The sequence below is a fragment of the Triturus cristatus genome, chromosome 1_2, assembly GCF_964204655.1.
Source record: "Triturus cristatus chromosome 1_2, aTriCri1.1, whole genome shotgun sequence".
Classification (NCBI taxonomy): Eukaryota; Metazoa; Chordata; class Amphibia; order Caudata; family Salamandridae; genus Triturus; species Triturus cristatus.
The window spans coordinates 1,049,605,223-1,049,630,633 of record NC_140580.1 but is presented as its reverse complement, the minus strand read 5'-3'; the positions used below and the strand labels follow the sequence as shown (position 1 = coordinate 1,049,630,633).

Genomic DNA, 25,411 nt, shown 5'->3' with positions numbered 1-25,411 from the left:
CGGGAGACCGAACTGGGCGTACTGGCGGGGCCGAGGGCGGTGGGCCTCTGCAGGAATAATTCTTGGTCCTCCACTTTGACATTTCCTTCTGTGCTCAGCCAGGTTCTACTTCAATTGTATATTTTGTCTATTAATGTTTCGTCTGGGTGCGGGCGGGGACTGGTCCCCTTCCTCCTCTAGGGTCTTTTTGTAGCATGGGATTGTTAGGGCGACAGGCACACTGCAAGTTGGGGGGGGTGTATAGTCCGCAGGGGTGCAGGGTGGGGGGGTAGCAATGGTGTGGGGGTGGGAGGGTGACAGTGGTGGATGGGTTGTGTTTTTCTTTTCAAGGCGGTGTTATTGTTTTCTTTCAGTTTCAGGTGTCTGGCTGCGTGCCCGGGGACTCCAGCTTCTTGTGTTGGGATGGGGGGGGGGGGGGGGGGGGGGGGGGGGGGACGGGTTGAAACTGATGTCTTGGAACGTCAACGGATTGGGGGACCGTATCAAACGTGGGGTTGTGTTGCAATATTTGCGTCGATTGGCCCCTGATGTGGTATTTCTTCAAGAGACGCACTTGGTGGGAAATATATGTCATGCTATGAACAGGGGGGGCTACCGACTGGTCGCACACTCTGGCTTCACCACTGGCTCCAGAGGGGTGGGCATCTTGCTGCGCTCTTCCCTCCCGCTTGAGATTGACAAAGTTACTCTTGATGATAGAGGGCGCTATGCGTCTCTGACTGGGCGGTGGGAGGGGCAAACTCTTTCATTGGTTTCGGTCTATGTTCCCCCGGGCCTCCAGACCTCCACTTTCTCTGATGTGGGTCGTATTATACTTGAACTTCCTGATAGTCTCCTGATTGTAGGTGGGGATTTTAATTCCGTGATTTCTGGCGAGTTAGATCGTTACCCTCCCAGGGCCCTCTCTGCCGCCCAGGCGTGGCGTGGCTCGGCGGGTTCTTGGACACTTTCGGTCTGGTGGACTGCTGGAGGTTGATACATCCGACACAGAGTCAGTACACATTCCACTCCGGGGCCCACGGGAGTCTCTCCAGACTAGATTATTTTCTAATGCCCGCGGCCCAGACCACCCGGGTCCGGGAGGTTAAGCACCTGGCCCGGGGCATTTCCGATCATTCCCCATTGTGGCTCCTCTTCGATACCGGGATGCGATCCGCCGGGCGGATCGCCCCCATTAACCCCTGGTACTTGCGTGACCCCAAGATTCGCAAGGGTCTCATTAAGTCGTTTGATCAGTATTTTCTGGAGAACGAGGGGTCCGTCTTGTCCTCAGTGTCCCTGTGGGAGGCCTTCAAAACGGTCCTCCGAGGACACGCCCTGTCCCTGATCGTGGAGGCCAAGAAAGCTAAGAACGGGGAGGTGGTTGCGTTGGAGGCTGAGATATCAGGGCTGGAGGCTGCCTTGGAGACGGGTGTCACTCAGGACGGGCTCCACGCCCTCAACCTGAAGCAGTTCGAATATAAGTCCCTTGTTACGGATGCTGCTCGGTCAATGTATAGGGAACAGCAGGGTAGACTGTATGATGTTGGGGATAAGGCGGGTAAATTGATTGCTTGGCTTGATAAGAAGGTGAGTGAATCGAGTGGTCCCCGTGCTTCAGACGTCGAAGGGAGGGAGTGTGACTGACCCTGGTGAGATTGTGGAGTGTTTTGCGGACTACTTCTGTGCTGTGTACTCCCCGGTGTCTACTAGAGATGAGGCTGACTCTCGTCACTTGTTGAAGGATATTGCTTTGCCCTGCTTGTCGGTGGAGGAGCGTGAACAGATGGATGCCCCACTTTCGGTTGACGAGATTGCAACCGCAATTCGTTCCCTTCGCTCAGGCAGGGCTATGGGCCCCAACGGACTCCCGATTGAACTCTATAAACTGCAACCGGATAAACTTGCGCCATTTCTCCGTCGTATGTTCTCGGAGTCGCTTGAACTCGGCTCTCTCCCTGATGACCAACGCCTGGCCACTATAGTCGTGATTCCCAAGGACGGTAAGCCTCGGGACCGTTGTGCCTCGTATAGGCCTATTTCTCTGCTGAACGCAGAGCCGAAAATCCTTGCCAAGGTTCTTGCGAACCGCCTGCTTACTGTTATTTGCGATCTGGTGCATCCGGACCAATCCGGTTTTATCCCGCACCGGAATACGGCCCTTAACTTGCGGCGCCTACATGGCGTACTTGCAAGGGCGGAATATCTTTCAGAGCCGGCCATCTTGGTTTCCTTGGACGCCACGATGGCTTTTGATACGATAGAATGGCCGTATCTTTGGGCCGCCCTGGCAATGTTTGGCTTCGGGGCGGGATTTATTAATTGGGTTAAACTCTTATACGCTGCCCCGCTGGCACAGGTGGTCGTTAACGGGAGGGTTTCCCGGCCCTTCGTTCTGGGGAGGGGCACTAGGCAGGGGTGTCCGTTGTCTCCCCTGCTCTTCGCGTTAGCTTTGGAACCGCTCGCTGCTTGGCTCCGTTGGGAACCGTCGATAAGAGGGATCCAGTGGGCCCCTGGCTTCGAGGATCGTGTTTCGCTGTACGCGGACGACATTCTCTTGTACCTCACCTCACCACGTAAGTCACTCAATGTGCTCTTTGACATCCTCACTTCCTTCGGCAAGAACTCTGGTTTAATCATTAACTGGTCCAAATCTTGTGTCTATGCTATATCCGGTGACTTTCCTCTCTTGCCTTCTCGTTTTCCCATTAAGGCGTCCAGCTCCGGCTTTACGTACCTGGGGGTGTATGTCTCATTGGATCCTGCTGTCCGCTACGAGCATAATCTCCTCTCTCCACTTCGGAGATTGAGGTCAGACGTGGCCCGTTGGCGTAAGCTTCCCTTGTCTCCCCTCGGTCGTGCGGCACTTTTTAAAATGATGTCTCTTCCCCGATTTCTTTACGCACTTCAGAACTCTTTTGATATTATTCCGGCGGCTTACTTCCGGGAAGTAGAGAGCTTACAAAGGAGACTTGTTTGGGGCGGTCGTGCACGTATTGCTCTTGCAAAACTGACTCTCCCCTGGTACGACGGGGGCATCACGCTCCCGGATATCAGGAGGTACTATTGGGCTTCCCAGCTATCTGCTATTAACCATGCAACGTACTCACCTGGTCCGGTTCCGGCTTTCAAAATGGATAGATTTTTGTTGCCTGGCGGCAACTTTAACAGAGCGCTTTACTCTCGATTGGCTGGGAGGACCTTAACCGGTCCCACTAAGATTGCAGTACGCTTGTGGAAGGCTGCGAATGTGGCCATGGGCTGGAATGATCGCTTGACGGGCGCGACCCCCTTGTTTGCGTCTGAAAAATTGGGAAGCCTCTGGACGACGAAGGGATTCGAGCGTTGGGACACGATTGGCATCAGCAGAGTAGGTGACCTTTGGGTGAAGGGTGCGGTTAAATCCTTCGCTGCGCTGCAGAGTGAGTACGAATTGAGTGAGAGGGAGTTCTTTCGGTATGTTCAGGTTCGCCACGCTTTGCTCTCGGCCATCGGGGCGGGGACTGCAGTCCCTGTGTCTTCGCCACTCGAGGACCGCATACTCGACGGTCACTTGCCCGACAGTACTATTTCCCTTATCTATAAAAAACTAATAAACATTCGGGCGGACCTCCTCGTGCGTCTGCGGGAGGCGTGGATCGGGGATGGGGTGGAACTGGACGACGAGGACTGGCAGTCTGCGCTGTCCTCCCCTAAGGAGGTGGCCATACCCGCGCGTCTCCGTCTTGTCCAGCTTAAAATTCTCCACCGTGTCTACGTGACGGGCCCTCGTTTAGTTCTGATGGGTTTCTCTGAAGACGGACTCTGTAGGCGCGGCTGTGGGCTCAGCGCCACTTTTCGCCATGTTCTCTGGGAGTGCCGTAAGGTTGCGGAGTATTGGCGCCGGGTGCATGCTGTCATGGAATGTGTCACTGGGGTCGCCCTGTTGCCGGAGGTTCGCCGATGTGTGCTGAACGTGTGGGAGCCTAACGATTATAATGCGGCTCAGACTCGGTGGGCGGCCCTTGGGAACATGGTTGCTAAGAGGGACATCGCACAGCTTTGGGGTTCCCGGCGGCCTCCCACCGTGTCAGTATGGAAGGAGAACATGGACTGGTGCATGTGCAGAGAGAAGACTGTGTATGTGGCCTGGGGTAAGCCGGGGGCATGGGGTAGAATTTGGGGCCAGTGGAACGCGTACCGTGGGAACATCTGCACACCCCCCCTCGTGGACTCATCTGATGCTGCCTTGTCCCCCGGATCCTGAGGTTCCCGGACTATTGCATTTCACCTGTAGATGGTTGTGGCTCTCCCGTCGCCCCCACCTCCCCCTTGATCATCCTCATTGACCACCCGAGGGTGGAGTTTGTACTGTGTGGTCCCCCAGCCGTGGTTAGACGCCTCTTTTTCGATGGTTTCCGCCTTGTCTTTGGTGTTATTTTATTTTTCCTTTTTTGTTTGTATTTCTAAAATTTATGTATCCGGATAACTTCTGAGGTGCACTCAGTACTTTGTCAATTCGGCTGATCCCCAGGGGGCCCATTGCTTCCTTGACGTTGTTGAACATGTATATATTAGCGGCCGGCCCTGGTGGTTGTAGGCCCATGTTTGTATTGAATTTTTCTGTGCAATAAAGGTTTTTCAATAAAAAAAAAAAAAAAAAAGGATCCATACCCTCTGCATCCAGCATCTACCTAGTAAGTAACAATGTCAAATACTGTTAAATGCGCTTTAAAACATCCAGGGGAAAATGAACAGAAAAGACATCTGTTTAGGAGAGGAGGAAGGGCAACTTTCCAGACCTCATTCAGATACTGCTTTTGTGGCTCCACGGCAGAAAGCCTAGGGGAACTTCTGCCTCCACCTCACACATCTCACTAGGTTCACCAAGAAGGCACAAAAAAAGAAAAGGATAGATGTATATTCCAGCACAAGCAGTGTTCCTTTTTGCGGTTTAAAGGATAAACAAGGAAGATACTGTCATTATGCTCCCAGTTATATCACTCATCAAAAGAAGGAGGAAAAAGTTATCAGCAATGAGAAGGAAGCCATCAAACTCACACTTCAGGATGTCAGCATAGTTGTCCATGACATTAAGACTTAAGGCTTAGCCAATACTAAGTAATCCACTTCCAGATGGGTAATGTCTTCTATTACTCCACATTACCAAAAAGCTAACAGAACCTTAGCTCATACACTGAAAGCGCACTCTAATAATACTCCTACAATATTAAAACATTTTCCCAACTACAAGCCTGCTACTCTACCTAAATGTCTAAAGAAAATCAGGCATACCTGAGAAACCTCTTTGGGTGGTACATGATTCTGTCTATTTTTTTTTTTCACCGCCTTTTCAGACTTCTGTTCTTATAGCTATCTATCTAGGAACATCCCCTAGAGGAGAAGGAAAAGGTACTTGTAATTCTAGTTCACCTTTAGGGGAAGTCATAATTAACGTTATTCCTCCCGTTGGAAAGAATAATACTTTTGCTCCTTAATAAGCAGGTTCCTATATCTCTGTAAAGGCTGGACATGATGGCATACAAGAGGTAAACATTATTAAGCACCATCAGTTTACAGTTTCAAAAACAACCAGCGTATTTACCTTCATTGTCCCACTATCTTTAATGGTTTCTATAAAACAGGTGTGTAAAATAGATTTATAGTTACCTTTTTTAATTTAAATATGCTCATTTAATTAAAAATGAGCAATATCCGGCCACTTCAGCAAGTATGGAGGCTAACAAAATTAATAGATAGCCCCTGAAGGAGAATCTCATCCGTCTTGCCTCACATAGTCTTGTACTGCTTGTTAGGCAGGCCTGGACTACCGGGAAGAGAAACAACTCTTGCCATTTTTGGAAAAGAATGCCAACAGCTGGTGCTCCAATTTGCATTTTTGCTCAGTGAGTGGGCTGATGGAAACAGAAATCTTGATGTAAACAAGCCAAAAAAGGGGTCAACTAGGAAGCTATCAGATAGTGGCCTGCCTAGCATCCACCTGATGACCGAACCTTACTTGCCATTCAGTTTAAATAGTGCGTTCTCTTGGTAAACCATAAAGTTTTTTGAGCAAATGGTGTAGACTGTGGTAGCTTGTTTGTTCAGGCTGGGAATTTCAGACAGACTTAGTTACTCCATAAGAAGCACTCTTAAGTTAATGGCCAGAGAATAAATAGGCAGATGACTCCTTTCCCATACACACAACCACCTACTTAGACAGACCTAAGAGCATGATAAATGTACATTGCTGACCTTCTTCTTCGTCGTCGTCTGGTGGCGACGGAATAATCGATCCCTGTGATCCAGAATGTGGGATCCGAATTGATGGGCTTGCTGTAGTTTTTCTTCTTTCTCGCTCCGATTCACTTTCTAAACATACAACCTCATACAAAGTATCGGTATTGCTTTTTCTTTCTTTATTGTCCAACTGCAAAAATAAATATGAACATTATGGTTAATTTCTACATTAGTTGGAAAATAGTTAAAACAAGCTGCTTCGCACAAATACCAATTCAAAAACCTTTCAGATTAAAAAAACATTACATTCAATCATTTATTGCCATATGATCAAACACCTGAAACATGGAAAGTTGAACAGACATTCAATATGCTACGATAAAAACGATTTGTTATTTCAACTTTTGAGCACTGTCACCTGTTAGGCGAGAGCAATACAGGAAATTCTATATTATCACTAATAAGTAAACATTCTTTTGGTGAAAGGCTGATGATGTTGGGTTTGTTCTGCGTCAATGTAAACATGACCTCCTTGGGGAAGGGGAAACACAGTTTTCCTCAGATTGACAAGGACAATTTAGAAAAGCAACATTCTACAAAGGAAAAAAGATTTTTTAAATATTCACTACTGTAAGGAGGCATACGACACCTTGAGACACTTCTCAGCAACTATGAACTAATTTTGTTTACATAAAGATGTTACTTACCCTGTAATCATCTGTTCTTGGCATGTAGTGCTGTAGATTCACATGCTTTGCATACGCCCACCATCTAGTGATGGGCTCAGATGATTACAAGTTGTTTTTGTTCCAAGAAGTTTTCTTTGAGTCACTAGGCTGTGTGACTCCTTCTCTTGGCAATACTGCAGCAAACTTACCTAGCTGGGTCTTCTTGGTCCACGCCGCCACCGCCAGGAGTCCAAGGGCGCCATTGCCAGTGAGCAGCAGCGGGTCCAATCTTCCGCCTCGCCGCCCCGGGACTCGATCTCCCGGCAGCCCCAGCGGCGGCGCGCTAAGCTGACGCTGTTCCAGCGCCAGGAGGCGCCTACAAATCTCGAAGAGGCCGGCGGAGCGGGGGGGGAAGCAGCAAACTTACCTAGCTGGGTCTTCTTGGTCCACGCCGCCACCACCACGAGTCCAAGGGCGCCATTGCCAGTGAGCAGCAGCGGGTCCAATCTTCCGCCTCGCCGCCCCGGGACTCGATCTCGCGGCGGCGCGCTGAGCTGACGCTGTGCCAGCGCCAGGAGGCGCCTACAAATCTCGCAGAGGCCCGCTTCGCGGGACGCGCCGGGCGAAGCCCGGGCAAAGGGCGGGCCGTCTGTGGCCGTCAGGAGCCAAAGGAGGCCGGGCTGGGCCACGGATCTTGGTTCGTATTATTCGGATCTTGGCTTGCTAGTAAGCCTGGACACTATTGCCATTATTGATTCTGGATCGCATTTTGCTTGTTGGTCCTATTGACATTACTGTTTCATATACATTGTTGTCTAATATATTGTAGTTAACACCTGCTGGCTAGAACATGTCTAAGCTCAGGTCCTCTAAATCAGTGGCTACTAATGACACAAGGACATTGGATAACTATCTTGTTAAAGTAGTCAGTAAGATTAATAAAGATAGGAGACTATCATTGAGCAGGTTGAGTCCAGAGATGTATCACCTACAAGGTTGAGCACATCTACTACTTCGGATATAGGCTGCGCTAATTCCAGCAATGTAGATTTAATGAATGATGTATCCACTTTAGTGTCTATAGTAGACCCGGAATTTTTAGCTGACCCTATTTCTAGCCAGACCCTGACATCCCCTCTAAGGCCCACATCATCTAAATCCCCTGCACGTAGAACAGTGCGTGCATGTAGGAAGGCTCCGGCTAAGAGGGTGGCGGGACGAAAGTCCAAAAATTCAGGTCCAATATCACTTGGTAGGGGAGATACTCCAGAGTCTACAAATAATGCTGAGGGTAGTACTCTGCCTCCAGCACATATTGAACTCCTGGCAGCCATCCTTGAATCTAAATTAGAGGCTCTTATTAGCCCATTGGTGGCAAAATTAGAATCAGTCGTCCAAGAGGTCACTAGATTGAAGGGCCTCCTTGATCTCCATTTGACTCGGTCTCCTACCATGGCGAACCCTCAACCCGGTCCATCTGGTTCCATAGGTTATAGTTAATTGAAACCTGTAGTAGATGCATCAGCTAGCACCAGGGCGTGTGGTTCGGGGGTGATCACCCAGGCTCCTCCAGCTGTAAATACACAGATTATTCTACCATCTAACCCACCACCAGTGGGTACTGCACTAGCTCTAGTACCTACTTTACTACATCCTCAAACAGTACAAAAGAGCATTGAGAATAACCTAGCAGGGGGAGACACTGTTAGGAGTAGCAAACACAGGGGGAAAAATGTTGTCAACCTCCCACCGCAGTGTGTCCCATACACTGTGGTTTTAATAAATGTTCCTGAGGTTGACTCTTGTTTTGACTGACCCTAGGCTAGAAACACATGATGCCTTAAAGAATAAAACACTTGCTTGGCTAAATAGAAATTGTGGTTTTCCCCTAGCATTTGCAAATGACATATCTACCCGTAGAGTCAGTTGGATTGGTAAAGGAATAAAAAAATATAAGAGGGGATTGCATCATTGTAAATTTTAAATACCCACAACATGTTGCTACCGTCCTCCTAAGAGCTGCATCTTTACCAACCCAGGAAAATTCTGTATCTGCTAGACCCCTAGGTTATTTTTATAATCATCTGGCTATCACTCAACACTAACCACCTCAGCAGCATAGGCTTCCCGGAAATGGTTATGCAAAGGGAACAGCTGGATGCTTCTCTAATATACCTATGAATGCACCTATGCACCATAATAGCGGTGATTCTTTTGGTTATCAGTCAGCCAATAGGCAGATGGTCAATATTCTTCCCCTTTACAATCGTTATACTGTTTTATCCTCATTGGAAGAAAACGATTGACTACCCGATGCCTCGAGGAATCTTATTCAGCCATCAGCCACGTCCCTCAAAATTGCCACTTGGAATGTCGCCGGTATAAAGAATAAAATTGGGAATGCCGAATGGCTATCAACATTAAAAGCTTTCGACATCATTGCCCTACAAGAAACTTGGGATCAGGCTAACAGCTTTTCCCTGGATGGCTATAGCCATTTTTGCACCCCAGCTATTAGCAGTGTGGCAGGTCGATCAAAGGGGGGCTTGCTAAGTTTATTTAAACTAGATATAAAAGGCAAATTAACTCAGTGTTCGTCTGGATCTGATAATTGCTTGATTGTTGAACTTTCTTCCCAAGATAAGGCCAAGATCCTTTTTGTTAATTTTTATAATTCACACCCGAATGATTGTACCAGTCAAAATTTGGAAGTACTGGACAAGTTTCTTTCAGTCTATAGTGCAAATGTAAATATTTTTGAATTAATATTTTTAGGGGATTTTAACATACACCCATGCACCCTACCATGCATTAGACAGGAAGATGAAGGTCCCCCCCTCTCTCTTCCAGTTCATTTGGAACATACTAGGGGTGGTGAGCTTCTTGAAATCTTTCTCGCAAGATGGAATTTATATGAATCTGGCTGCGAGGATGGAAAAAAATAGAGCCCCTACGTTTAAGGGAAAAGACATGGGTACTATTATTGATTATATTTTTATGACTTCTTTTTTGTTAAATAACGTGTTAAATTATTATACGGAGGTATCAGTTTTTAGTGACCATAATCCTGTTTTATTAGAATTGAAGCTTGCTGATTTAATTTCTTTAAAATCAGTGAAAGGTAGAGGTGGAGTAAACCTAATGGTTAAAGATCAGAACCGAAGGCTGAAATGGTCAAAAATAGTCCCTGAAACTTTTCTTCAGGAGGTTCTGTCCAAGGTGGAGGACGAAGTTGCAATATGTTTATCTAATAGAATACAAAGCAAAGAGGTCATAATGGCTTTTGAAAATATCTGTACAGAAATTAACTGTGGCCTTCAGAAGAAATCTAGGCAGAAGTTATTAGTGGGCAAAAGATGGTTTGATAGGAAATGTTCAAAAGCACATGAAGTCCTACTAAAAGCCCTGAAGGCCACTCCTAAAATCCGAGCAGATATAGTAAGTGCAAGGACTGTGTATAAAAAATCTATTTTAGAAAGAAAGAGGGATCTGAAAGAAAATGCTGTAGCCCAACTTCTTGATCCAGAAATTTTAAAAAATAGTGGCCAATTCTGGAATATTATAAATCAGCCACTTTTTTCTGATGATTCTAACTCCCCTCTAGAGGCAAATATTCCTGATGAGGGTTGGATCAGACATTTTAGACAGATATATTCAGAAACTATAAGTGCTGTTACCTCTGCTGCCATTACAGAAACTGAGGCAGCGGAATGTTGTATTGCTAAGGCCGCTGTCACCTTTGTGGCAGCTGAAGTGGACCCTGAAAAATAAAGCTCCGGGCCCTGATGGGGTTCCAGGGGATGTTTTTAAATGTGCTCCAAAGTTCTGGTCAAAACTTCTTTGTAATGTTTTTAATGTTCTTACAACAGACAAAATCCCGGACTCCTGGAAAAAATCCATCATCATACCGGTCTTTAAAAAGGGTAACAGGCAAGACCCATCCTGTTACAGACCTATTTTGTTGATTGATTCATCGGTGAAAATTCTGGGCCGGGTTATTTTAACAAAACTGAATGATTGGTTAACTGAGAAAGGGGTCCTTTCAAACGTTCAGTATGGTTTTAGACCTAAAAGGAGCACAATAGACCAAGGTCTTAATTTGCACTTATTGATTGAAAAATACACGAGGGCCAAGGAGGGGTCCATGTACCTGGGGTTCATGGACCTCTCGTCAGCTTTTGACCTTGTAAATCGTTCTAAACTTTGGAAGATCCTGCTGGATATAGGACTGGACAGGGCCCTTGTTAATCTTCTAGCAGACCTCCATACTGATCTTATAGCTGCGGTTAGAGTCACCCCGGAGGGGCGTTGCACAAGTCACTTTAAGTCAGAAAGGGGCGTTAGGCAGGGTTGCATTTTGGCACCTCTCCTATTTACTGTCTATATAAATGCCCTAGAGCCTTCCTTAAATGCAGTAACCCTTGATGTTCCTCGTATAGGAGAACTTGGTATTCCAGTTCTCCTATACGCAGATGATGCGGTCTTACTTTTACGGACTGGCGTCGGTCTCCAACGTTTATTGGACGCCTTTGAGAACTTTATGGGTTCTTTGGACCTAAAGATAAATGTTAAAAAAGTCTTAAATTATGATAATGGGCAAGGGCAAAAACAACAAGTCCATAAAAACATTTACTTGTGGGAAACAAGAGCTTTGCAGAGTGACTACCTTTCCCTATCTGGGGATAACTTTTGATGAGAGAGGAACCTGGGGTCCCCAGATAAAAATTAGAAACATTTCTCTTGCTAGGTCCTCTTCTGCCCTCCTGAGTTTTTATAAAAAAACTGGGAGCTAGGCCAATAGTAACTCTGCTTAAAATCTATAAAGCTAAATGCCTTGCTGTTGCTACATATGGTAGTGCTATTTGGGGTAATTGTTCCATGGAAAATATCCAGATTACTGAGAACAAGTTTCTAAGATCTATTCTCTCTGTACCACAGTCGACCTCAACATATATTGTCCACTCTGAACTTGGTATAGGATATATATCAGACATGATTAAAGTGGCCCCCGTCTTGGCGTGGTTAAAGACATGGCTGAACCAAGAAATTCCCCTCAACCATCTCATCTTAAAAGATTGTTTGCAGCTAGATAGAGTAAACAATATACCGTGGCTAGCTTATATTAAAAACTGTCTTGATAAGCTAGGGAGACCAGATCTTTAATATCTGTAAAGTACCTATTGCTTCAACACCCTGCGCATGCTTCGAAAGATCTCGGTGGGGATCCACCGGAAGACCAGGAAGACGGTCACCCAGGCCCTCGTCACCAGTCGGCTGGACTACGGGAACGCCCTCTACGCCGGCACCGCCGCCAAACTCCAGAAGAAACTCCAACGGATCCAGAACGCCTCAGCACGACTCATCCTGGACATCCCCCGACACAGCCACATCTCCGGACACCTGAGAGACCTGCACTGGCTCCCCGTCAACAAAAGAATCACGTTCCGACTCCTCACCCACGCACACAAGGCCCTCCACGACCTGGGCCCCAAGTTCCTCAACAGCCGCCTGACCTTCCACAAGCCCACCCGCCAGCTCCGCTCCGCCAGCCTCGCTCTCGCCACCGTCCCCCGCAGAGCCACCACCGGAGGAAGATCCTTCTCCTACCTGGCAGCCAAGACATGGAACTCCCTCCCCATCCACCTCCGGACAACGCAAGACCATCTCGCCTTCAGGAAGCAACTGAAGACCTGGCTGTTCGAGCAGTAGCGTTCCCCCCCCCCCCCCCCCCCCCCCCCCACGCCTTGAGACCCTCCGGGTGAGCAGTGCGCTATACAAATGCCTATGATTGATTGATTGATTGATTGATGTATCCTTTATTAACAAGCATCACCTTATGGTAGCCACATGTTAATACAAGAAGGAGCATATGAATAATACTATGATTTGACAATAAAATATATTGCATAATCCTGTGTATTGTCCAAAAGAAAACTCTTCCAGTAGAATAAAATCTGATTCTCTTTCTTTTATTCGATTATTTCATCATTTTAATCAACTTCACCATTAAGTTATTACAGTAAACAGCCGACGCGTTTCGTCCCCATCTGGGACATCATCAGGGCTGTTAAGCAAATAATATATAATCAAAAATTCAATCAAAAAATACAAGACAGAATTAAAAATATAAATTCTGTGGTAATGAACAATAACAATGGCGTATGGTACACTTCACAAAACACCAATTCAGATCACAAAATATTATATATCTACCCATTGAACATTCTTAACATTCCAATTAAAAAAGTATATCGCTTATGATCACAGCGATATACTTTTTTAATTGGAATATTACTTCACTCAAACACGCAGCCTGCATAGGCAGCGTGTGTGCGTAAAGGTAAAGGGCCTCTAAGGGTGGCACAATAAGTGCTGCAGCCCTTAGAGGTCTTCCCTGGTCACAGTGCCCTCGGTACCTGTGGTACCATTTACCAGGGGCTGACCTGTGGCCAGAGATGCCAACTGGGTTAGGTTTGGGGAAAGAACACAGGCCCTGGGAACCTGATTGGCAGGGACCCAGGGCACATCAAGTCAAAGTGCATCAGTGGTCTGGCAAAACGTGGTGCGGGGGGGGGAGGGGGGGGGGTTTACTGCAACAGAAACCCACTTTCCTACAATGGAGCACTAAGTAGGGTCGCTAAGGTGCTCTATAGTGTAAGCTTAAAGTCTACAAGGAGCCCATCTAGGCACTGCAGGGGAGTGAGTTTAAGGAGGTCTGTTTTCATTTTGGATGTATGTCTGTAATTGTAGCACAAGTTCTTCCAGCAGTACCCTATGGAATAGTTGCTCAACCCCCGCAATTCTTGCACGGGCACACCTTGGCAAGGGAAGAAGGCATGGCACTTTCCATGCCACGATTATATTGTGCGGAGCAAGGAGGAGAGAAAAATCAATGAAGAGCGTCAATGCTTTGTCTGATTTAGGTCTTCTAAACATTCCCAGCAGATAAACCTCCGGAGACTACAGGTTAGCCATCAGAGAGAGAGAGAGAGTACCTGTGACACATCCCCAGAAGTGAATGAGTACAGGGCAAGGCCACAGCATATGAAAAAAAAGCCAGCCTCTTGGGAAGAGCATCTGCAGCAATAAGCCAAGGCTCAAGGAAAAATCTTGCTAATCTTTGCCGGGGTAAAGTATGCTTTACGTAGCATGTAAAATTGAATCCGCTGAAAGCAAACGCTGTGCGACACTTTATGCGAATGTTGTAGCACCCTCCTCCTTATTCATTAAATGACCTGCCACTATCCGCATCCCATTTAATCTTGAGTGAGGATAATGCTGTGGCAGCCAGCTGCTGTTGAGCCCCATTAAAGCCACCAGATGGGTTTATGGCACATTTCGAAATTGTAAATGGTTTGGAGGAGGTTGTGCTTGGGAGGCTCTTGTGGATATGTAGGATGAGGCTCGGTCAGTAGGTGTCCACGTCTCAACACCACACCTGCAACCGACATCAGCATCAAATCCTCAGCAGCAGGACAGAAAACAGGGACTAAGGACGCATACAGCGTGCCCAATGCTAGTTCCATCTGAAACAGCATCATTTCGGTCAGGGAATGTGTAGGAAAGGGCCCTTTTTTGACATGGTCTTTCCCACTTTTTGGCTGGTATTTGATGCCATTTTGACTGAAGTGCACATGGTTCCTGGTACCCAGGTCCCCAGTGCCAGTGCTTTTTCCCTATAACAAGGTATCTGCTCAAATGCTCCACAATTAGGAATATATCTAGCACCTCTCCCTAGTAAATGATACCCCTGGTACCTAGGACCTGGGTACTAAAGAGGGTCCCTGCTGCAGCATGTATTGTGCTAACCTAAAGGACCATCTCCAAACTCATGCAGTCTGCCATTACAGGCTGAGTGAAATGGTGCAGACAAATGTGAAAACACGACATGGCACTCACCTTGTGTGCCATGCCCCCAGATATATGTAAGTTACCTCTACAGCAGGCCTTACAGCCCTAAGGTAGTGTAGTGAAGATCGTTATCTATATATGTACAATGCTAAGTTAGCACAACCGCGTTAGATGTTAGAAAGCCATCTTGCCGCTTTTGCTCCTTTTGCACACGACACTGTAGTCACAGGTTATTAAATTGAGAAATGTTTACTCGACTTTGCTTCACATGAGAACTGTCTGTTACCATCCCAAACAGTGAGCAGCGACCTTGGTCTGTACACAGTGTAAAGAAACAGTCTGGGTCGCTAGATGGTGCATGTTGTTGGGTTCATGTTGATCGTCCCACTATTTAGCCATAACACGCACGCAGCTGCAAACACCTGAAAGTCGGGTGCTTTTAATATTGCAGTGTTACATGTTTTTATTACATTCGGAAGAAGAGCTTTCCCAGGAGCAGAGCCTAGCTGATCCTGTGATGTGATCTCACTGAGCTGATCTTTACGGTATGGGGTTCCCCATTCAAGCCTAGAGACCTTTCACTAGTCTAATAATAATACTATTAGTTTGCTAGGGAAAGGAAGGTGGCTTAGATCCACTGTCATTTTAGTAGGATTACTCCTTTCATTTTCTATGGCATTGAGGAAAATAAAATATCATGAGGCCTATGTGTCCCCGTGTGTTCCCCCACACTCATGTGCACATACATGTCACCTATGTATTTCCCCTCCATGGCCGGTCTATCATGATGCTTATGCTATAACGTGGCCTGCCATAATCCAGTCTCCCATGAGAGAAACGACAAATCTGCTCTGAGGCCTACACGTTTTGCATCGTGTTTTCCCGCATTTCCATTATTGTGGCCCAGCCAGAGCAGAAAAGAGGCTTCTGGCCTCCGAACGCTCTGAAAGCCGTAGCTGTAGCTGCGTATCCTTGGCCTTGCACACTTGGGCCTCAGCCAAAGGGGCCCTGTCCGAGACAGTATTGAGCACGGTTATCTGCTCACTCCTACCGAAACCACATTCCTGCCTGGAGAAGGAGGGATAAACATGACCCATCTGCAAAGGAGAAAGCCTAGCCTTTCTGTCTCTTTTTGTGTGATTACAAAGCTCACGTCAGTGAAAAGCCCAAAGCCCCCGTGCAAGACTTCAGCAGTAAACGAAAAAATAAATGCCACATTGGCCCTTGGTGATGGGCAACCTATGTCACGAATCAGTCCCTGCTCCAGACTTTAGATATCAGATAATAAGAGATGTGCTGGTCGCCCTGACACTGAAGGCCTCATTTTCAGACTCCAGACTCCCCGGTTGCATAGCAACCCTTTCACACGTCAGTTACACGTCATGGTCGAGTTGAGCACAAGTAAGGCAAAGTTCCAGTAAAGTTCCAGCTGATCACGCAACCCCCTCTAGGCATCCACCCACCTATGACACTTACCTTTTATCATCGAGTGGACGCCCACCTTCACGCCTACTTACACACCCACATGCTCTTATCTTATTCTCTCTTGCTCCGCCTGAAGCGCTCTTGCTTACGTATATTATTACAAACATATATATACTGTACTCTGTGAATAAAGTTTGAGAATACCTTTTTGAGAATCCTGGTCCTGATCCCTTGTGGTGATGGAACTATTCTCCCTATAACGCGAGTTATTTGAATAAAGCCCTTTTGAACCTGATACCACGGACTCAGCCTCTTGCTTCATGCATAATCATATTGATATTTAGAAATTCTGAACTCGTAATAATTTATTTACGACATAATGGCGCCCGAACAGGGACAAATCTCCTTCCCCATGCGCCGGAGATGAAGGTCCAGTTTTGCCCCCTTCCACAGCCGTGACGGACTTCGAGTGTACACGACGCGGGTTTTCCCGCCAACTCCCTCAGGCCGACGAAGGAGACGGACTGCGACCAGGCATCCATACGAGGCGGTGAGGATTGCGGATCGTCCCGACCCAGAGCCTACCTGCGAGAGAGCTTTGTCCGAGGTTTCTAGAGATCCACCTAAGATACGCCATTCCTTGCGCAGCGTCAAGTGTCCGAGGCCTTCAAGTTCAAGTTCTGCTTCCCGGTGAGTTTCTCATGGAGGTTGCAATCATGACGGGTTCATTTAATGAACACGGTAAAGACGTGTCTCACTTGTGAGACCGGTATGTTCAAGAGCATGCATTCAAGAATTAATGTTTCAAGATTTAGAGGCCAAGTTTTCAGGTGCACCGATATAACTGTATGAATGTTATCGTCTTAAGTTAGGTTCAGTTAGGTTTGAATGTGTCAGGTTTTTATGTAAGTTTGTTTCATTGTGATTTTTGTTTTTTGGGTCATTGTGATTTTTGTTTTCGGTTACATTCCACCATGCCGTTATTTTCGAAACTGCGTAAGATAGGTACCAGGAAAGGTGTACTGGAGGAACCAGTTAACATTCCGCCTAGAGACACACCTGGACATTTCATGTACTGTAAGCATGGTTTAGATGCCGTGTTGTTTTTAGAACTTTGGGTGTATTACACGAAAGATTTAGAGACGAAGTATAAATGGCCCATTACGGGAACGTGGGATGCGGAATGCATCATGAAGGTAGAGGAAGAGATATGGAAGAGAAAATCTAGACCTGCTCAGAAGGATGCCATTGAGTTATGGCGCAAGGAATCACATAGAAGAACAGAGAAAGAGTTCCACAAAGCAGAGAGAAGTAGACAGGAGTCTGAAAAAGCCAAAGAAGAAAAATTACAGGAAGAAAGGGAGCGGGTAAAAAGAGAGCAGGCTGAAAGAGAAAGAAATACTGCCGTTGCTGGTATTTATCCCGTCCTTTCAGAGGAACTAGCAAAAGTGGCCCCAGTAGAAAAACTAGTTTGAGTGCCACCGCCAGTACCCCGAAAAATAAAACAAACAGCATCCGACACGTTCATTAACAACTACCTAGAGGAACCCCCACCATCATACGTGGACGGAATATTCCCTGCACCCCCAACGCAAGAACAGCTCCAGGAGCTCGAGGACGGCGGGGAGGGAGGATCCGGGGCAACATCAGGAGGGGGGCCGACAGTAAAAGTAGCAATCTCTGAATGTATATATGACCCAGATCCAGGAAAGGGCAGAATGCTCGTGTTTTCATTACGGCTTAGACGAGCAGTCGCAGATTTGGAAAAATTACCAGATATGGATAAACATCTAAAAAAAATGTACACATTCATAAGAACAGGGGAAGGTCCTGAGTGTATAGCAGAAGCCGTACAAAATAGAAAGGTAATTATTAAGAACTATATCCTTCGCTTCCTAATTAATTGTCTGATCAGGGAAAAAGACGAAGGTGATGGAGACGTAGACCGTTGTTATATTGGTTGGAGTGATCGCATAGATGCCGGTCAGCATGATAAATCAGGCCAAACAGACAACATGTTGACCAAAATCCGGAAGGCAATAATAGCATCACACGAAGGAAGCCCGAACGAAACAGCTGAGTTATCATCTGATGACGAAGCAGGGGACAAAGACAGAATACATTATGTGGGCCGTGCCCGGCGATTCGAAAGGCCCAAGGGCCTCAATCACTGTAAACAGGGAACTGCCATAAAGGAAAGATATTCCCTTGAAAGTTTGTTCCAGATCACCGAAAAAGCGGTGAATAAATGGCTGGGTAACGATCAGCCCCTCACCCCGACCGAAAATGAATTAGCACGATCAGCCACCCTGTGGATATCCCAATATGATATATATAATAATGATATCGTAGCCCAAACGTTCTTGAGCCTCCCACCAAACGAACAGCGCATAGCTGGTGTTTACATGGTCCAGCATTTGATCACGTTATACGAGAGTCAATATTCTGGTCCTGGTCTATTGTATAAGTTGCTGGACGACATAATACTAGACAGGTGGATGAACATGGGTACTGAACTGATTAATGTCATTCTGGATCAGCGACACAAGTATATAGTATACGTGACTAGATCCCTGCTTCCCGCTCCACCCCAGGTTAAGGAACAGTCGTACGACAAGCTGAACCCCCTACGAGAGGTTCATCCTGTAAAGGATGCAAACAATGACCTGCAACGGGTGTATGTCTACACCCCCTTGTCGAAATTAGAGATACTGGAAATGAAGAAAATGTTACCATCCCATGATAAAGACCCGGGGGGGTTTTCACCGAGAACTAAAGGACATTCTTCGCTTAGGAGAATATACATATGCTGACATTCTAAAGTTATTAAAGGTACTATTGCCTGCTGGTATTTACGAGAAACTGAAAGGACAGGACTGGGAGGTGGGAGACAAAAGGCTCAGTTGGGATCTGCTGGAAAGAGAGGAGGTGGGAAGAGGCCCGGGGGTTGGTCTGGGTCCTCGAGCTAAAGACCTACCTGAACTCCTTGTACAAGTTTTGCCCAGATTACTAATCACCAAGAAGGAAGACTGGGATGCTATTTCGGCCTGTAAACAGAAACCAGACGAAGACACTAGCGATTTTTACTCTAGGTTCGAGAAATGTTTCACTATCAATAGTGGTCTTAAGCCCGGTAGTGATTCATATCCCCATCTTTTCGTGAGCAAACTAGTAGAAAATTCCCTACCAGAAGTAAAGTATAGGGTACTAAAGGTTGAGAGTACTTGGCAAGCAAACAGCCCTTCACAAATGTTAGATGTTACAATACCACCAGAACAGAATTAGAGAGGAACACGAACAGGATAAGAGACGCATGAGAGACACAAAGATGAAGATGCTGGTGGCCCAATCGACCCCGGCAAACACAAACACGAACAAGAATAGCACGAAACAAAATACTGAGACCTGTAATTATTGCAAGAAGCCAGGCCACTTCGTAAATGAATGTGCGGTCCTGAAACACAATATAGCAATAGGTCAAACAAAGCCACGATCTAATCCTCCCAAAGAAAATAACACACATCAGACATCAGATACATTTCCACCACCGCCGCCGCCTGTCCATGCACCTGCACCAGCCCACGCCACAGCACAAATGTATGAGCACGCTCAGACTAACTATCCAGAATACCAAGCATATTCGTGAAGAAGCCCAGAGAGGGAATTCGACTTGCCCCTTATTCCAGTTCCTGTGGACCAAACGGGTCCCTATGTGCATGCACGTTTACTAGGAAAGAATAAAAAGTTTTTGATTGACACCGGGGCAAGTAGAACTACCATCAGTCATTCTGAGGTTCCAGGGGCACCCCTCTCGGGCTCAAAGAGTATATCCCTGGGCTTTTCAGGAAAGCCTATTATCAATGAGGTTTCAGAACCAGTCTCTTTAGGAGTTGGTCCACTAATACATACAACAGACTTACTGCTTACTAAATCATGTCCAGAAAACTTACTTGGCATAAAAACATTAAAGGAACTGGGAGCAGTTATCTGTTGCTCGCCAGAAGGAGTGCGACTGTATTTACGTGATTTCAAGGGACATTTTGTTATGAAAGATGTTGACATCAGGCTTCAAAATGTACCACAGCACCTATGGGCACAAGGCCCGACTGACGTAGGTTTCATGAACATTACACCATACCAGGTCACCCTCAAGGAAGGAGTGGTGCTGCCACGGATTCGACAATATAAAATTCCGCCTGAAGCTGAAGTAGGGTTGCTGAAAATTATCGATGAACTCATTGCACAAGGGGTGGTGATAGAGACAGAGTCAAACATATGCAATTCACCTGTTCTTCCTATTCTTAAAAGAACTGATCCCAATGCATCACCTGTCTATAGACTAGTTGTGGACCTGCGAGAATTAAAGAAATGTGTGGTGCCGCAGTACCCTGTGGTCCCGGACATTTCTTCATTGTTGACTGCCATTGATGCGAAGGCTACGTTCTTTACAGTTATCGATCTGAAGAACGCCTTTTTCAGTATCCCAATACATCCGGACAGCCAATATCTTTTCGGTTTCAGTTTAAAAGGCCGCAGCTTCAGATTCACAAGAGCACCACAGGGCTTCACGGAAAGTCCTAGCATCTACAGTCAGGCGCTCAAAAGACAACTAGACAGTATTCATATGCCTACCACTACAGCACTGATACAGTATGTAGATGACATTCTCATTACCGCACGATCGGAAACTGACTGTGAAAGTGCATCACTCACTGTTTTACATTTCCTGGCTGACAAGGGGCACAAGGTGTCTCCTTCGAAGTTACAATTCTGTGAACAGCAAGTGGCGTACCTTGGGCACTTGCTATCCAAGGAGGGTAGGCGACTGACACCAGAACGTATTCAATTGATTTCTGGCCTTTCACAGCCCAAGACACAAAAGGAGGTACGTGCATTCATTGGCCTCACTTCATATTGCAGGCAGTGGATTCCACAGTATGCTCACATAGCCAAGCCCCTAATACAGTTGACGACACAGGAGGTAGCTTCGACTAAAGTCCTCCCTTGGACACAAGAACACACTGTGGCATTTGAAGAATTAAAAAGAGCTTTATGTCAAGCACCAGTTTTAGCGATCCCCGATTACAACAAATCTTTTATGCTTTTTGTGACAGAGCGGGACGGAACAGCACTATCTGTCCTCACACAAGATCATGCAGGAAAACACAAGCCCTGTGCTTATTTCTCTAGTACATTGGACCCAGTAGCACAGGCTTTGCCTGCGTGCCTAAAATCTGTTGCAGCAACAGCCTTAGCCATAAGACAAAGTGACTCGATAGTGCTGGGCCACCCCCTGACAGTACAAGTACCACACGCAGTAGAGGTTCTCTTGAACCGAACACAAACACAACACCTGACTGTAGCGAGACTGACAGGTTATGAGCTGACGTTATTTCAACCACACAGAGATCAGACGATGCAACATACTGAATCCTGCTACTCTTTTGCCCTCCAGTACAGAAAACGTTTCCCCACATGACTGTGTTGAAGTAATACATACCGTGACTAAACCAAGACAAGACTTGACAGATGTTGCACTCCCAGACCCTGACCTAACACTCTATGTTGACGGTTCATGTATGAGGACGGGGGCGGGAGAATTAGTGGCAGCATATACAGTGACCACTGCTACTGAAATCATAGAGACTAAAAGAATAGACATACTGTCAGCACAAGCAGCAGAGCTCATTGCTCTGACCCAAGAGTGCATAAGAGCTAAGCACCTGAGAGTAAACATTTACACAGACTCACAATACGCATATGGGGTAGTTCATGACTTCGGCGTCCTATGGAGGGAAAGAGGTTTCTGGACTTCTCACGGGGCCAAGATACAGCATGGCCCCCTTATTCATGCCCTTCTGGAAGCGATACATTTACCAACAGCCATAGCTATCCTGAAATGCAAAGCACATACTAAAGCCACAGATACCATTTCTCAAGGCAATGATCTGGCAGACCGAACAGCTAAACAGACAGCTCAGACCCCAATAGACATGACGAAATCACAGGTACCATTAATGTCCAAAGCCATGACAGTTAGGGATACTTCCAAGGATGTACAAGACATACAGACACATGCTACTCTAGATGAATTAAAGAAATGGTCGGAACAAGGAGGGGTACTGACTGATCAGGGTTGGATGACTAAGGGCAAAGAAACATGGTTTCTTCCTGATTCAATGGTACAAGTGATCATAAATACCGCACATAGTCCTGCACACTTAGGAGAGAGAGCAATGCTAGACAGCTTACAGAATATATGGTTCAACAAGCACCTGCGTGCAGCAGCGAAACAAAAGGTCAGAACGTGTATGATCTGTTGCCAATTCAATCCAGGTAAAGGCATTCCAATGGAACAAGGTGGTTTCCATCCGCCTGACCATCCTTTTGAAGTCCTTCAAATGGATTATATCCAAATGGACAGATGCAGAGGTTACAAATATGTCCTAGTAGTAGTATGTTCCCTATCAAGATGGACAGAGGCCTATCCAGTCCCTGATTATACTGCTGTAACTACCGCCAGACAACTGGTGCGAGAGTTTTTCCCACGTTATGGATTACCGCGTGTCGTATATTCCGACAACGGTCAGCCTTTCTCCTCTGAACTCATGAAACAAGTGTCCCTTCTGTTAGGGTATACCTGGAAGTTCCATTGTGTACGACATCCTGAGGCAGCAGGCCTTGTAGAAAGACATAATCAGACCTTAAAGATAAAAATAGCAAAGATTTGCGCAGACAAAGGTGTGGATTGGATGGTAGCCCTGCCGGTTGCCCTCTTTTACATGCGAATGGTAGCCCATTCTAGAACAGGCTTATCTCCCTATGAAGTGGTCTTTGGTAGACCACCGAATATGTGGGGCACTCCAATGCCTAAAAAGATCACTGATGTTGATAGTAACATGCTGACAGATTACCTGGCTTCCTTGATGTCTGCACTACTCTCTTGTCGTTCGCAGGTTGCTGCCGCCTTCCCTGACAACACCCAGGTCAAGGAACATTCCCTCGCTCCTGGGGACTATGTTCTCATAAGGAACTTTGACAGAACGAGCCCTCTTGAGCCAAGGTGGAAGACGCCTAAACTGGTATTATTAACTACGAGGACCGCTGTTAAAGTCGAAGGACGGAAAGGATGGGTTCATCTTCATCATTGTAAACGCTACTTTGGGAATAACGATTCGTTTAAAAAAGACATAAAAGACTTCAGACTTTGAGCCCCCTTTACTAGAGGAGACTCCCCAGCAGAAGTACAAAACCAAACTTAGATCTAACAAGTCAGAACCCGTTTGATCAATTAAGTCCACTAGGTGGTGAAGCGGTTGAACATGTATTCTGGCTCGCATAAGATCTTGGATACCGCGGATGAGAAAAAGAGCAAGATGAAAAGCAAATACTGTAAAATATTACGTGGTAGATGTATAGTGACTCTGATATTTTTATTTCTTCTGTGCATCACGATGATATGTATCAGCTTAATACTACATGCTATTTTTCCTCCTATTGCCTCACTCTTACACTCTACCAATGATACCATAAAGCACACATTTAGTGATCTGCCATCCCATGAGCTATCATATCGACTTGCCTTACGCAACAATACTTTTATTCAGATGCTGCACCATTCACATCAGACTAGCAATGCTACAGACTGTTGGGTCTGTGGCCGACTTCCCCCGTATCAGAAGGTGAAGGGAGTGTTGCCTCTTTTCCCTTTTCCATTCTCCCATAATGGTTCTTGCGGAGCATGGTTTGCCTTAATGACATCCATCAATGGTGATGCCAAAGAATGTCGAGACAAGGAGTGAAGGGGCGACTGGGTATGGGGTAACTTGAACAAAGTCATGAATAAAGCATGTTTCCCAGATGAAGAAGGTCTTCCCCAAAGGAAAGGTACCGATCTAGAAATTGAAGAGTATCTGCAAGGAAATGCGACCCTTGACTTTATAGTGTTGAATGTCAAGCCCATACACAATTTAGGTCCATCTTCAATCACAGTCCTGCCAGTAAAAGGGAACTTGTGTGTCAGAAAAGAAGGATCTGTACATTTGGGGCACAGCGAGTGTAACACTATACTAGTGTTCAAAGACAAAGGAAAGTCTTACTTCAGAGCATCACGACACACCTACTTTATTTGTGGCCAGAAAGCCTATGTACAACTGCCCTTAGACTGGGGTGGGACGTGCTATATATCATTTCTCCTACCACCCGTTTTCTTGGCCCCATCGAACTATCATCAAAATCTTCAACTAGCACTTATCAGGCACAGACGAGGGCTCGATGCCTCTGGCATCGACCAGACTGAAACAGCTTGGGAGCAATATACAGATTTCAACAAAGGATTCTTTTTCTTCATAGGTCCCGTCCAGAATAGTAAACTTATCCGCAGACTAACAAGGATTCTAGAAACCGTTGCTAATGAGACTGCATCAGCCCTGGGGAACTTGACCCAGGAACAGTCTGCTATGAGAATGGTCGTTCTTCAGAATCGTCTTGTTCTTGACGTCATCCTAGCGGATAGGGGCGGGGCCTGTAGGGTCATCGGTTCCAGCTGTTGCTTTTTCATACCTAATAACGCACCGTCTGTATACAAAGCAATAACAAGACTCCACAAGATTGCCCAAAGCATACACCAAGACTCAGGCACGTGGACTTGGTCCAGTTGGCTCTGGGAAATGATATCAGCATGGGGATGGAAAGTGTTGACGGTCTGTGGACTAATACTACTGATGATATTCAGTTGTTGCCTATGTCTGCAGTGTGGCCCGGCCATTTGCGGCCTGTGTGCTACTGCATGTGCACCACATCCCCATTTACAAAGCATTGAAAATGGAAAAATAATGCTGCAAGAACAGATTGACTGTCTAATGAGAATAGATATGACATGAGGGTCCACTAGGGGACAAGGAGGGAATGAGGAAAATAAAATATCATGAGGCCTATGTGTCCCCGTGTGTTCCCCCACACTCATGTGCACATACATGTCACCTATGTATTTCCCCTCCATGGCCTGTCTATCATGATGCTTATGTTATAACGTGGCCTGCCATAATCCAGTCTCCCATGAGAGAAACGACAAATCTGGTCTGAGGCCTACACGTTTTGCATCATGTTTTCCCGCATTTCCATTATTGTGGCCCAGCCAGAGCCGAAAAGAGGCTTCTGGCCTCAGAACGCTCTGAAAGCCGTAGCTGTAGCTGCGTATCCTTGGCCTTGCACACTTGGGCCTCAGCCAAAGGGGCCCTGTCCGAGACAGTATTGAGCACGGTTATCTG

At 46.4% G+C, this 25,411-nt stretch overlaps 1 protein-coding gene across 2 annotated transcripts in view; it reads right to left on the bottom strand.

Annotated features, from left to right (window-relative positions):
* RABGAP1 (RAB GTPase activating protein 1) overlaps nucleotides 1–25,411 on the bottom strand; it is a 1,076,978-nt gene that overhangs the window by 763,251 nt on the left and 288,316 nt on the right. For both annotated transcript variants that reach the window (XM_085612417.1, XM_085612408.1), the window contains exon 12: nucleotides 6,214–6,388. In XM_085612417.1, coding sequence (XP_085468543.1) covers nucleotides 6,214–6,388 — 175 coding nt within the window. The remainder of the gene's footprint in view (nucleotides 1–6,213; nucleotides 6,389–25,411) is intronic.